Source organism: Gymnoscopelus microlampas, assembly GCF_963454915.1.
Source record: "Gymnoscopelus microlampas genome assembly, chromosome: 13".
In the NCBI taxonomy this organism is placed as follows: Eukaryota; Metazoa; Chordata; class Actinopteri; order Myctophiformes; family Myctophidae; genus Gymnoscopelus; species Gymnoscopelus microlampas.
Window position 1 is genome coordinate 14,394,293 of NC_139950.1, and position 15,948 is coordinate 14,410,240.

The window sequence follows — 15,948 nt, forward strand, 5'->3', positions numbered from 1 at the left end:
GGCGTGCAAAGTAATCATGCACGTAGACGCCCGCGCGCGCACACACACATCATACATAAACATGACACAGGTAAGGTAATAGGAGCCGCACTTGGATGCGTGAGTCTAAGCACTCTTTGACACACAAACACACGTGTGAACACACGCACACACCAGCGGTAGGGTTACATGGTAGCTCTAAGTGTGCGAGATCAAACAATGGAGTGGTAGTGTGGGTGCTGTGCTCATCAGGGGAGCAGGCCATTGGATACAACGAGAGATGTCCAAAAGTACAGTACTGAAGTAAATGTACTTAGTTACTGTCCACCACTGGTTTCGCTCGCACGCGCACGCACGCACGCACGCACGCACGCACGCACGCACGCACGCACGCACGCACGCACGCACGCACGCACGCACGCACGCACGCACACACACACACACACACACACACACACACACACACACACACACACACACACACACACACACACACACACACACACACACACACACACACACACACACACACACACACACTAACTGTCATCACTCTATTCAGGCCTGCTATTTATACACAGATGATTGTGTGTAAGGTGATTAGTTATCCCTAACCACCGATCAGACCAACAAACAGAACACATTTTAAGGCCTAGATTATCGACAAACAAGCTTTATATCTGGCAATGTGGTGAGACCCTTAAATACGAAGAAAGAGAGCGGTTTTCCACCTCAGTAACAGCACAGCTGTGTGCGTTATTGCGCAGTAAACCGAAATGGTTCCATGCCTGTAATTTCAACAATTACTCTATTGGGGCTTCAACATTCCCCGGAATCATTCTGCTCTGAATAGAGAAGAAAGCGGATCGTGTAACATTACTAAAACACCAAATAAAAGGATGAAAAAACCCCACTAAGAAACCCTACCTGCCTCAGAGCTATTGTACTCCTCATAATGACTAAGGGAATCGCAAATGATTTATTCATCCCTTGCGTTTTGGGGCCGGGGGTAACTAACGTGTGTTATTTATGCAGGGTGCACACGGTTAAAATCCTCAGCGTTAATTTATCCGGTTGCAACTCAGAGAGCGTACAAATGCAACCAAATGGACCCGTGCGCGGGTCCATTTGGTTGCATTTGTACGCTCTCTGAGTTAAAAAGGATAACTGGTGGTTTCAAAGGGTGTAGTGGTAATCCCTTCGCTGGTGATTAACACCTCGGCCGGTATGCCAGTCTCCCCTCGTCTCTCCTCCTGTTCATCACACTCCCCCCTCCAACAACAAAAAAACAACCCTCGCTCCTCTCCCGTCTCGCGGCGTTGCGTCTCCCGCCCTGCTTGGTTGGCCCTGGCTTGGCCGCCGCCGCCGCCGTTTGGCAGGTGGGAGGGAGGAGGGGCTGTAGCTGCTGCTGCTGGGGTTGGAGGTTGTGTTCGGTCTTGTCGGCACTGGGGGGTAAATAATGGATCAGGTGGCCTTCGGAGCTGTCAGCCGTATATGTATACCGAGCTATGTTGACGGTGCCAAAAACACCACAGGCATTCCCTGGCACTGTTATGCGCCCGCGCCCCCCCCCCCCCCGCCCCCCCCCTCCAACCACCACCACCACCCCACCCTACACCCTTCACACACACACACAGACACACACACAAACCTGGCCATCAAAGTAGAGGGAGCCCCCTGCTCACATCTCTTCAAGCCCCCCCCCCGTGTTTTCATGTGCGATCCCATGACTTATTCACTGCGCTCACACACTCTCGTGTGCACACACACACACACACACACACACACATTCATAAACAAACACATGTGAACGTTAAATATATACAGCCGCACACGCGTGGGCAACGCATGAAAACAGACGGAGAAACACACACACACACACACACACAGACACACACGCACACACATATGGCGCCCAGCCTCTGCCTCGCGTACTCTGGAAAGGCTCCAGAACGCGTGCTAATCTTAGTGCAAGGCACTCTCTGGCACAAAGGTGCTTCTCTGCAGGCCGGCCTTCTGCAAATAGATAAAGTCACACACACACACACACACACACACACACACACACACACACACACACACATACACACAAACACACAACCCCGCCCCCTCCAATCATCCCTCATTGACACGGTTGGAGGAGGTGTAGTTTATTTAAGCTGTCGGACTCACAGAGGCGGATTCATCAATAGATTCATTAAGGTGATAATGCAGAGAGAGAGAGAGAGAGAGAGAGAGAGAGAGAGAGAGAGAGAGGAGGGGAAGGATTGAGCTGTGGGTTTGGTCAATACTCGCAAGCCAGAGTCCCTCCCGATCTGATAAAGCTAAAGCTATCCATCTAGCCTGAGTCATACCGTCTTGCCATTGAGAGCACATCGCTCACCGAAATTGATTCGATTGATTGGTTTTCAAGTTTTCCACCTGTAATTCTGTTATTTTCTGCAAGTGTTAAGTATAAATGTAGTATAAATTAGGGTTACATTTCACACTAAAACCTGTGTTAATTTGTCAATAAAGGTCTGTCTGTCTGTCTGTCACTCCCAGAGTGTAAGAAAGGTAACCAAATGAACCCATAAGGGCCGGTTTAAATTGGTATACTTTCAAAAGTCAAATTAACACTCAGGATGTTGCTGTGTTGTTGGTATTAATCTGACATGGTGGTGTATGTTTGTTTCCTCTGCGATATCATGTGGATGTGTTATCGGCACGGCAGATGCATGGGAGAGGGAGGAGGGGAGATAAGGAGAGATTGAGAGAGAGAGAAACTGAGAGAGAGTGAGAGAGAAGGGGGGAGGGAGTTGCCATGTCCGCTTATTATAAGCAACTTTGGGCTTGTTTTTCTGTGAAGTAGCTTCTAAATATTAGTAGTTGCTGGTTGTGTTTTTTGGGGCTTGTTTCTAAAGTGTATCTGCTTATTTGGGCTTGCTTTAAAAAAAAGATTATGATTTAAACCAGTCATGGACTCCCAAATGAATGATGTGTTTTGAAATAACGATGTATGTAAAGGTTTAAAGTGCTCATGTGGTCTATAGTCGCTTCTTTTGGGCTTGTTTTCATGGACCTCGTTGCTTATTTCTCTCGCAAAATCTGGCAACGGTGCGTGGCAGCAGGCGGGAGGCACAGGGGTGTGATTTGAACGCGTGGAGTGGAGTCTCACAGTCTCATTACAGGCTCTGGTCTGACAGAGCACAGGGGTCACACCAGAGCCAAACCCACACTGACAGGTGTAAATGGGATTCTGCTGTCTGTCTCAGCAGCCCCGCCCCACCCCGCCCCACCCACCCCCCAATTACCCCCAAAAGCCGACCCCCCTTCCCCTTCCGCCTTATAACCACTTAAAACACCAGCACCCGTATTGTGGGGAATGCTTTCGCTGAAAATAGCAGATCGACAAGATCGACTTGTCGATCGGCTATTTTCAGCAAAAGCTTTCCCCACAACAGGAAACAGAAAAGACACTAGTATAGAGCCCTGAGGGACGCTCAACCATATGGGGGTTTAAGTGGTTTACACGCATCTCCCAAAACCACAGGAGCACAAACACTCATGGAATCAACGCACACAAGGCACTGATATACATATTGGATAATCGTTGCTGTCGGATGGAAACCTTTTTTTGTCCACAACCGTTACAGTTCAGAAAATGGGGGGAGGGGGGGGATAACCTAATTTCATGGGTCCAATGTAGTTATTATTTATTCACAATACGTGCTTGTTAATACTCTTCTTTGGTTCAATATCTTATAAAACCCACAGAGCATGCATAATCACTTTAACATGTCAATTCCAAACATTTTCAGAAATAGAAAACATAGTTGATCTACAAGCTCGTAGGGTATTAATTTACAAAAGAAAAAAAACCCTAAAGAGTTAAAATATTGATAAAAAGGTTACTGCCCGAGAGCAACAATATACAAAACCACTAGCACAGTGAAGTACAAAAGTAGACAAAGCAACCAACTACCGTGGCTTCTGGTGTATGCTCTATACGTCTCAGTCTGAAATCACTCCCTACTCACTATTGTGCACTATAGTGATTACGCCATTTTGTATCTGAAAATATAGTGATAATTATTATACCCTATATTAGTGGACTCGTCTTATCCTACAATACATCATGAAAAGTAGGGTACAACCGATGGTCACTAAACCCTAGCTATCATGCATTGTGCTGAAAGAAAAAAGGCCACATTGATCGGACATGTTTTGACTGTGCATTATGTAATAAGTATAGCAGTGGTATACCAGGCCGTCCTCAGCAAAATGTGTTAATACAGCATCACAAAAAAAGAATAATTTTAACACAAATCTTCTATTCTGGGAGTCCCTGGTACAATATGATGCGGCAAAATACATATCATTTTGACATTAAAAAGTTTGATGTATGGTGTCGGAAATGTGTTTTTCTTTTTGTTGCATGTGAGTTCACTATATAGTCCTCTTTATATAGGACTGGCATGTCTTCTCTCCTTCCCTTGCGTCCTTTCATAAAGCTACCGCACATCGCTGCAGGTTAAGGTTACGCGCTTAACGAATCTCTGCTGACAAAACTCTCCAACCTCGGGGCCGACCATAAAAACTCCACTGACCGTTACTCATCTGGAGCCCAAGTAATGCGTATGTAGCGCACACGCACAAATGCACACACATACACGCATACATGCACACACGCACACACGCACACACGCACACCTTTACTATACTTGTGAGGACATCAACATTTTAGGATAGCAATTTTAGAAATGCAATTTTTTTTCTAATTCTTTTGTCACTTTTAAATCTAACCCTAAAACGTGAGTTACTTGGTTACATAACCTCTAATGATACAAGCACACACACACACACACACACACACGGCAGTGCACAGGGGACCTACATGTGGGGTTAGGGTTGGAACGGACCGACTTGCACAACCACCTTGATGAATCACCCTATATAACGGGCCGGAGAATGGGATACTCTCCATTGTTGAGTAACCTCTCCATGGAGACTAACTACCTTCTACATGACCTACACGCACACACACAATACATGCAACCACCAGTGCTCTTGCTCGCACGCACGCGCGCGCGCACGCACGCACGCACGCACGCACGCACGCACGCACGCACACACACACACACACACACACACACACACACACACACACACACACACACACACACACACACACACACACACACACACACACACACACACACACACACACACACACACACACACACACACACACACACACACACACAGAGACAGCAAGTGACCCAGGAATAAATTACACATGACCTTTTTTAAGCGCAACGTGTTAAATCACATTAACCCTGGTGAAAGTCCCTGTTTTGGGGCATGTCATTATATAGGCGGACATTTTCAAAAGATTTTCACAACTTCTATGACAATAGCAGAGCGCGTTGATTGACTAATTGTGCCACGCCGTCGTGCAATGAAGTAAAAGTCAGAATTAAAGCTGGAATCCGTAACTTTTATCATGCCTGGAATGCGAACCCTGGGTCTTCAGCACGAGAGACCACCAAATGTCTATACCGCTCATCCAAGAGGCCAATCCTCGCTTGTTCTGTGGGGGAGGGGGGATATTGCACTTATATGAACTTATTATATCTCTGCTGTCCGGCAGAAACCAGCTCCAAAATGTTAATTTTTCAGGAAATGAAAAAAGTGGAGTTAGGAGGTTTTGTTCATCATTGATAAGAACAGCTGAATGGACCTCCAAGCTCACAATGAGGTTGGAGGTCTAAAGGGGGTGGAGCCTGGAGTCAGCAAAACCAGCTAACTCCGGTGGACTTCGCTGGTTTAGCAGAAAGTTTGAGGATCCAATGGAGTTAGCTGGTTTTGTCAGAAGCGCTTTTTAATGCTTTTCATTGGTTCAATATTTTTTACCAACACACAGGCGTAAAGGGTGTTCAATGGCTCTGATTTATGGAAAACAATGCAAAAGCGTCAAAATGGAGTTAGCTGGTTTCTGCCGGAAAGCAACGATATAAAGAAAAAAAAAGAACGCCACAGAGAGAAGCTACAACTGTAAACCTCTAGCGCTGTGCAATGACCTGTAATAAAATCGTCTCTGTCGGGTGGAAACCTCATAGTGTATGTCCACTACTGTTACTTCTCAAGTAGTAGCTCAAAATGCGTCGCTTCTAGAGCTTGTAGATCTGCTACTTTTGATGCTTTTGTGTGACGCTGTAGTATGATCAAGGAGGGCGTTAAAAATGTGGAGATAAGAGGTTGCTGCCCGACAGTGACGGAACGTGCAACACAAAAATACTGTTGAGCTGAAGGCCGTGGGGGGGGGGGGGTTGTGTTTCCAAAACGTCAATGGCCATTCATGTCAAAGGAAACCACTAAATGACCACGTTTCCATGTTTCCTCCACCAGCTCTGCGCCGGCCGAACCAACGTGCGCACATGTATGAGAGCCGGCCGGCGAGGAGGAGAAAAAAAAGAAGAGGTGTTCTTAGAAATTAAATATGAAACGCATGAAATATGCAGTCAGCTCCCTCTCTATGCCACTGCTGCCTCTCTGACACAAGCTCTCTCTCTCTCTCTCTCTCTCTGTGTTCCCACCACATGTTTTATTCAGGGATGATATTCTAAAAGCTGAAATAGAACAATCTATTTCCCCTCGCACTCCTCACTTCTGATTTTGCGGATGAATATTTCAAAAGGAATTTTCAGAGAAGAGAGAGAGAGAAACTCAACTCTGAGAACCAGCGTCTCTCCTCTCCTCTCCCCTCCACCCCACCTCCCTTTTCTTTTCTTTTTTTTTACAAGACAGCTACAAGATCCTCTCGCAAGACACACTTAAGGAGCACATTTGCTTAATTTTCTACATGATTTAACAATTTAAAGAGTGAGTGTTCAGGGTTACGGTGGGTGAGAGGGTGGGGGTCCGCGCCCCGGCCCAATGAATAGGAGAGAGTAAACGAGAAGGGGGGGAGAGAGAGAGAGAGAGAGAGAGAGAGAGAGAGAGAGAGAGCTGCAGAGAGGACTGACTGTATCAGAGGAAGAACCCCCAAACTAAAAGGATCCAAGCTAACCCTTATATCTAATGTCATGACATGTATCTCCTATGAAACTTCTTCAAAGTTCAGGTCAAAAGTGTGTACATATATAATAGGGAACTTCAATGATCACTTATCAAATCACATTTTAAATGAACTCAAACGAAACCCTTTAACTTTCCAGACATCTTTTGTCATCTTAGAAAAATTGGATGAAATTTACCATTGAGTCGATTATGTTCCCACACACGCATTCAAATAAACAATTTTAAAATACATGCACGGGCGCGCGCACACACACACACAAACTGGCAGGTATGTAAAATTATGGACACATGTTAAAGGCAACACATCTGCTCTGGCTCTTTCCAGACCGGGTCCCTTATGCCTATTTATACCTGACTGGAATGCCACTGCCACACACACACACACACACACACACACACACACACACACACACACACACACACACACACACACACACACACACACACACACACACACACACACACACACACACACACACACAGGCAGGGCTATTGTTCTCACTCAGTCTCAAGCAAAGTCATGTGCGCCACATTCAAGCAGGGAAAAAAGGAATGATAAACGTGCACACAAGACAGGGAAAGACAATATGAAGCAATTACAGAAACTCTCTCTCTCTCTCTCACACACGTAGAGAAGCAGCTCCAACAGCGCTGGTTGGTACTCACAGTCTCTCCGTGGTGCGTGGTATATTCCTTGGCATGGTCTTGAGCCCCAGTCCGTGGCAGTCCACCGTGGTGCCACTGCAGGTACACAGAGCGGGGCAGGCGCTGGCGTAGCCCACAGCCAGGGCAGAGAGCGCTGCCACCCACATCCAGAGTGGCAGCAGCCCGCCGCCGGCCCCAGTAGCACGGCTTCCCCTGACGGTCATGATCAGCAGGTCTGTCTGCAGCCCCTGTGTTCTCTCTGTACTACTGAATCCTAAGCTCTTATCTCTCTACTGTCTCTCTGCAACAACAGCAACAACAACAAAATAAAGCCCAGGAGTCCTTTGCAACGCCACCACAACTCCTCTACAATTACTGTAGATTTATGGCGGATATAAATACGGGGGTGGAAAAAAACATCTACAAAATTAACTGAAACTAACTGCTGCTGGTGTAATCTTCTTGGCTGTGACGCAAAGGAAGGCAGGTCCCTGGATATGGTTTCTTTTCTCTGTTAGATTTTTTTTTTCCCTTTTAAATATCCACCACCATAAATAGATTCTGATGGGGGAATAAAAAAAAAAGAAAATCACAAAGCAAACAAACAGATCTTTTCTTTCTCTTGTTCTGTCCTTGCAAACTCTCCTCTCTTCTCTTCTCCTCTCCTCTCTTCTCTTTGTGGAGTTGCTGTGTTCTGCTCTGCCGCACGTCTGTCCTCCTCTCTCACTCAAGTCCTGCTCTGCTCTGTACTGCTCGCCCGATGAGAGAGAGAGAGAGAGAGAGGGGGGGGGGGGGGGTAGGGAAAGAGCAGAAAGAAAAAAAAGCCAGTCTCTCTCACTCGCTCTCTCTCTCTCGTACACACACACACACACACACACACACACACACACACACACACACACACACACACACACACACACACACACACACACACACACACACACACACACACACACACACACACACACACACACACACACACACACACAGCAGTCATCCATCACAAGGATCTACAAATAGCAGACCCCCAACTCCACCCCTCCCCCCTCCTCTCCCCCACACCTCTCCTCTACCCCCCCCCCCCCCCCCCCCACAGAACCCTGCCTGAACTCACTCTCATTCTCCTTATTCTATTCATAATCTAAATCTGTCACGAGTATTTTTATTTTTTTGCGTTCTCTCTTGTCTTCCTCATGCCCGCCCGCCCCGCTCCCTCTTTTCTCTCAGGTTTGCCTCCAGGCAACCCCCCCCCCTCACACACATAAACACACACACACACACACCAATGTGAAAGACCTGAACCTGCATGACACCGCATAACCTCAGCCTAAAGGGAGAAACTGCTAAACTGCTGTGTGTGTGTGTGTGTGTGTGTGTGCGTGCATGCGTGCGTGCGTGCGTGCATGCGTGCGTGCGTGCGTGGGGCTCACACGCGGGCGTGCGTGTGAGGTAGGAGGCTCCGCTGGGAAAGAGTGGAATCAACACCTCGGTCCTCGGAGGCAAAAAGCTGGAATAAATAATGGCTGTGAGAGCAGACTGTCGGCCACACAGACTCTGTAGCAGGGAGATGAGGAGATGAGCCACGCAGTGACATTCTCACTTCTAATCTAAGTCAGGGAGGTGTGCAAATGGAACCAAATGGACCCATAAGGGTCCATTTGGTTCCACTTGCACACTCCCCTGAGTTACAGTTACATATGGTTCCATTTGTACAGTCTCGGAATTACAGAGCTTTACAAGTTCATTTGGTTCCATTTGTACAATCTTGGAGTTACTGTACACATGGATTTTATGGTCGTACACAAGACAGCCAGCCAAAAGGTTCAACGACATCCCTGAAAAACAGACGACCACAACGAGAAATAAATATAGAAATCAGGTTCGACTGAGAGAAGAAAAGTTGTGGATCTTGTGGATCAACATGGGAACGCCGCGGCACCAATGTGGAACTCTGACTTCATGTGGCCAAAGCCCAATCAGAGCCCTATCGACCATTTTTATATTAAAAGGTAAATATTTCATAAAGTATGAAACTTACAGTATGTGGAGGGGGGGGGGGCGGGGGGGGGGGGGGGGGAGTTGGAGGGACTGCTGTGGGCACAAGAACTTCGATGCTGATCGGTCCAGCGGTTTGTTTAGATTAGCTCCGGACACGGACACACACACATAGACCGACCCTGAGATGGCTAGACTCCGGCGGAGTCACATCGTACTGAATATTTTAGTACTATGTGCACATAAACACAAGAATGGCAGTGGCTGGCAAACAACGTCATCTAGCAAGCCATTAGAGCTCTATGATTTCAATTGCACCTAAAATGATCAATACCCAGATCAATGAAGTGCATGGTTCACGTGTCTTGATCACTCCATTCCAGAGAACATTAACTGCAGAAGTGCTTAACTCTGAGAGAAGTAAAAATGGGCTCTGAGGATAAACACATCCACACTCTGGTTATCAGGTGCAGGACAAACAGAAGATCAGCATAGAAAATCATCATAAGTACAGTCTGCAGACTGTTGCTTATTGCAATAAACGGTGGGAGAAAAGCAACAGTGTGTGGACTCTGAGTTACAGCCGCAATCCGGAACTTATTTTAATAAACAAAAATGGTATTTTAACCAATTTGTATGGTAGAGTATGTTAATACAACATAACTCGTACATGTGCAGTGGTTGGAGCCTTGGAGGTGGTCTCCCTACTCTTCCATTGACACTTTTAGACCATGGTGTCGGGTAGGACATCTACTGGTTGACAAGTAGTACTGCCCCAAATCTCATAAGCACTCAATATCTCCCCTGGGCCAAGCAGCGATATCGATACAATCCCCGGGTTCAAATCCCAGGTATAGGACATGAAACTTACCGATCGCAGCTATAACCACATGAACCCTATAGCGTACCTATTCTGATGGGCGAGCATTCTGCCCGACACAGCCAATCTACAAGTTCACAACTCGCCAAAGCAACACCAAAGTAACCGCATTGTCTCTGTCGGGTGGAAACCTCATATGTCCCTAAACGGTTACTTTTCAGGATTCAAATTCAAAAATAGAAAAAGTAGCAGATCTATAAGCTCAAAACGCGACGCGAATCGAGCTTGTGGATCTGCTACTTTTGATGCTTTTGTGTGACGCTGTAGTATGATCAAGTAGGGCATTCATTTATAAAAAAAAACACAAAAAGCTAAAATATGGAGGTTTCTGCCCGCGGCCAAATACATATCATTTTGGGGGTCCTTGACATGGAAAGGTTGGAGCACCGCTGATATAGCAACATACTGTTAGGATTTAGAAAACATTTTTAGACATGTATTCGGCCGCAGACCCCCATCTCAAAATGTTTTGTTCCAGGGACCCCCACCCCCCCAGAAACAAAGTAAAAAATGTTTGCTTTAAAAAATATGTGTTCAAAGATCTTTCAAAAATAGCAGATCTACAAGCTCATAGCGCGGCACTTGTTGCCGCGCTATGAGCTTGTATATCTGCTATTTTTGAATAGCCAAAGAAATCTTAAAATGACACAGCTGCGTTAAGGCAAGGTAGCAATGGGAAACTTTTCTTCTTTTTTTGCACTGCGTCTACTTTTTATGAGTGGAGCTCATAGCTAGCAGCGTGCCATGTCCACAGTTCTATGCAAACAATGAAATAAACACCTCTGGTTTTATTCAGCCAGCAACGCAGGGGCTGCACCGACTCCTTTCTGGCTCCGGCCGCCGGGGTCTCCTGTCGGGGGACTCTGCAGCGGGGTGGACGCCTCCCAACATAAACACCACAGCACAATCACACGAGGACCCTGGAACCCCAATGTCTCTGGCTGCATGACGAACGGAGAGAGAGAGAGAGAGAGAGAGAGAGAGAGAGAGGGGAAATAAAGTGTGTAAGGGAGAACGGAAACCATAGCAAAATACATTAACTCAGAGAGTGATACGAATGTAACCAAAATGGGTCTATTTGGTTACAGTTGTATCACTCTCAGAGTTACACTGCGGTGGAAGAGACATGTAACTTTCCTCTTCTACCCAGGATTTGAACCCGGTTTCCTGTGCAAGTGTTTTTTTTTTCACCATTGAGCTAATAGAGCCTGCCTGCTTGCTCAGGGGATAAATTGAATCTTGACCATCAGGTCAAGATTCGTGTCAGATCCTGTGTCTAGGTGAGACGTGACCTTTGACACAATCTCATCATGTCTCAATAGAAGAGCAGGGAGACTAACAACCACCTCAATTGTATAAGTTATATTGTATTAACATACTCTACCATACAGACTGGACAAAACTACATTTTATTCATTAAATCAAAGTTACATAGTGAGGCTTTAACTCAGAGAGTGATACGAATGTAACCAAATGGGTCCATTTGGTTACATTCGTATCACTCTCGTGAAAGTGGAAATAGAAATACTAGTCTTTTACAAGTAAAACGGGAACCGTAGCCAGATCCATCACCTCACAGAATGATGCAGGCCATTTGGTTATAGTATCACACTGAGAGTTACACAGAGGTGTAAGAAATACTCAGATATTTTAGTAAAAGTAGAAATACCACGGTGTAGAAACACTCTGTTACAGGTTAAAGTCTTGCGCTCAACATTTGACTTATATGTAAAAGTACAAAAGTATTAGGATCAAAATGTACTTAAAGACAAAGCACCAAAAGTAAAAGTACTAATTATGCAGAGTGGCCCATTTCAGAATAAAATGTTTACTTTAATGTTTACTTTAAACTACTGTTTACTTTAATTTTAACTACTTTATATTTACTACTTGGCAGCTTCTGACTCTACTCTATTCTAATACAATCTATAATAATGAATAATATTACAGTGCATATGAATTTAGTTGTTAATATTATATATTTTGTGAAGTAACTAAAATTATCAAACAACTCTAATGGAGAAAAGAGTAAAACTTTGCCTTCAAAATATAATGGAGTGGAATTATACAGAAAATGTAATACATTTACTTGAGTACAAGTACCTCAGAACTGTACTCAAGTAAATATATTTAGCTACTTTACAGCAATGCTGATACAAATGGACAAATGATCACTGAGGATTCTAATGTGTACAATTCAGAGACAAGAATGCGCATGTGTGCTCTGTCCTTACAGCCGGGGCGTGCCCGGCTGTATCCAAAACGTGCACGCACACTGTAGGCGCACGCGCATGCATGCACGCACACAGACACCTACAGCACCTCAGTGAGAGCCCCATCTGGCCCTGTAAAAGTGTCAGTGTATTGTAGATCTTCCCTTCATGAATGGCTAATTAAAGAGGAGACAGTGGCGTTTAGTGGTAATAGGGGTGGTGGTGATGGCCCCTCTGCTCGCGCAGAGCCGTGATAGGAATGCAACACGCAGAAATACACTGCAGGAACTATTCTGTCGCTCTCAAAAGATGTGGGAGGACATGTAGCCAATTTATTACAATTAGTCTGGGAGGGGAGCGCTCGTTAAACAATAGGCTTTATAAGACGTTGTTGGATTTAGGAAGTAACCAGACTCGAGAATTCCTGCAGCCTAATGCAGTTCTATCTCTCTTACTGTGTGTGTGTGTGTGTGTGTGTGTGTGTGTGTGTGTTCTCTTCCAAAGCGAGAGCAGAAAAGCAATCTTGCAATCCGTGATGCCACTTTCTGAGATGTAAAACCACGAGCTACAAATGGAAGCGTTTGTGAAATTGTGCAGTGCAGTGTAATATAGTGCAGTTGAGTGCAGTACAGTGCCATTCAGTGTAGAACAGTACAGTACAGTACAGTACCGTTCAGTGTAGAACAGTACAGTACAGTATAGTGTAGTACATAGTGCAGTGTGGTGGTGTTAACACAGTGTGGCTTGATTCCATGTACCCAAATCCCATTCATTTTAGAGCCGGAAATCTATATTAATAGGAAATAATTCCCTTGGGTGCTCTACTCTCAAACTCACCCTGGTACATAACATAAAAGGTTAAAAAAGAGGCACCTCCAACTCGGACGTAGAAAAATCAACATTTAAATGCTATAACTCAGTCAATGCTAAGACTCCCTAAAAACAAACTTAACTAAATGAAGGAACAGACAGTAATAGAACACATTTTTGCTGAATGATGATAAAAAAAATGTTTTAAAACACATAGGCCTATAGGTTCCTATACTGACTTGTGTATTTATGCTTGTGGCTTTGCATGCAACCGAGATAATGCATAGTTGATTATAGTATGTCTGGGTCATTTTTACAGTCATAATGCCCCTTCTGGAGAAAGAATGCTAAATAAAAACCACTTTGACTGGCGCTTTCACTGGAGAACAATACTATTTCTATCAAGGGAAGCTGTCTGTTGTGTATTTAGAGAACATGGAGAAAGAGCAGGACCCCGGCGGAGGTCTGTAACAGATGTGTACCAACATATACTTACAATACCAAGCATGCATTGACACGGACGACATAATGACACACTGGGACATTCTTTCTATTGTGGAGAACTTGCCCTCTCTCTATTTGCTCTCACTCTCTCTCTACCCACTCACCCTATATGCGAATATGGCGTGCTTTATTCGTGGGTTTTACTGCTAACATTGCAACATTAATTTTGCCTTTATTTATTTCTCGTCCACCGTTTCTGTGTAGACCTTTGATGGAAATGTTTGTCATTTTTCTGTCAGTGAGATTTCATTTCTTAAATAAAAGGGCCTTCCATTTTCAGCCTATCTTCATATAAATGGTCCTCCTCACTAATAGCATACTCATCAGCTGAATACAAGCGATAAAACACACTCGCCCTGGGTCAAATCCAGCGACCTTGGAACGGTCGCCACTAGGTATTCCTAAACGCAACCTCAGTAAAACTATGCCTAAACCTAACCTTATTCCTAAACGTAACCTCAGTAAAACTATGCCTTATTACTCTAAACCTATTTCTGACCTTAACCTCAGTAAAACGAATACAAGAACCGCTGGGGGCGAGCGGTCTGGGAAAAAAACTGGGGCCGAGTGTTTTGGGGCGTACCAGCTGCGTACCAGTGACATCATCGGTAGAAAGGTTTGGTCATTTCAAAGAAGATTTCAGACTTTTTTTTAAATGCAAGAATAATGGTTTCTATTTCAGCATGCTTGGAATCCCCAGTGATGTCATTGGTAGGCAGGTTTCTGAACTGTCCACAGCTCACCAGTGAGACCCAGAGTGTGTAGATGGAAATGGCGCCATCTTATAATGAGCATTAGTGAGGGCCAATTATATTGAGATACGGTTGAAAATTAGTGAAGTGCTTAATTTGTTTTACTACAAGCTCACAGCCTCACCACACCATCCTCTAGGACAAAGTGCGTATAAATCATGTTTAAGTGGTTATTGTCAGTGGTGGAAAAAGTACTCAAATGTTTTACTTAACTAAAAGTATCAATACTACAATTAAGACATATCAATACTGCAATTAAGAAATACTGTTACAAGTAAAACTCCAGTAACCAAATTTACTTGAGTAAAAGTACAAAAGTATTGGCATCAAAATATACTTAAGAGTGCCAAAAGTAAAAGACTCATTATGCAGAATGTCCCGTTTCACAAGTTATCATGTCTAAAACATATATAATCTTTTGAAAATTGCATTTCTACAAGCTCACAGCGCTAGGTATCATGACACATTGTGAGCTTGTAGATCTGCTATTTTCAAATACCCAAGGTTTAAATAGGGCTGAAGTGGTTAATGTATGTTTTGTAATAATAATCTAAAGCTACAAACAGACAAGCACAGGGAAGTACAGTTCAATACAAGGTCAGTTAAGAGGATTTTAAACCCAAGAAAGCACTATGGCTTGTTTCTATTGGGGTCCTTTGTATTCAATTCATCAAAAATATTTAAGTACAGACAAATATACACTACGCAAAAACTTCATATAAACGAGTAGAAATCGAAATTGTACAGCACTTGAGTAAATGTAATTAGTTACTTTCCACCACTGGTTGAACAGGCCTACGTCAGTAACATTTATGTACATGTTAGTGTTCTTTACATCCACGTCTTGTCGCCCTCTAGTAATGTTTATATTAAATATAATATATGTACTTATTTAACATGAGATGTCAGACTACTAACCTATCTGTTCTTATTTAACATGAACATGGTCAGGCTACCAACATGAACATGAGGTCAGGTTACCAACCTACCGTATCTGTAGGCCTACTTATTTAGCTGGTCCAAGTAGACATGGACCATTCTTACCTTGGGACACCATGAAGAGTGATATTGGCTCAGGCTGCAGGCAAGAGACCCTATGGGTGATTTT

At 44.5% G+C, this 15,948-nt stretch overlaps 1 protein-coding gene across 2 annotated transcripts in view; it reads right to left on the reverse strand.

The window, feature by feature from the left end:
- slit1a (slit homolog 1a) overlaps positions 1-8,417 on the reverse strand; it is a 147,455-nt gene extending 139,038 nt beyond the window's left edge. For both annotated transcript variants that reach the window (XM_084076695.1, XM_084076694.1), the window contains exon 1: positions 7,708-8,417. In XM_084076695.1, the coding sequence (XP_083932821.1) occupies positions 7,708-7,910 (203 nt within the window). In that variant the 5' untranslated portion in view covers positions 7,911-8,417. The remainder of the gene's footprint in view (positions 1-7,707) is intronic.
- Positions 8,418-15,948: the final 7,531 nt, after the last annotated feature.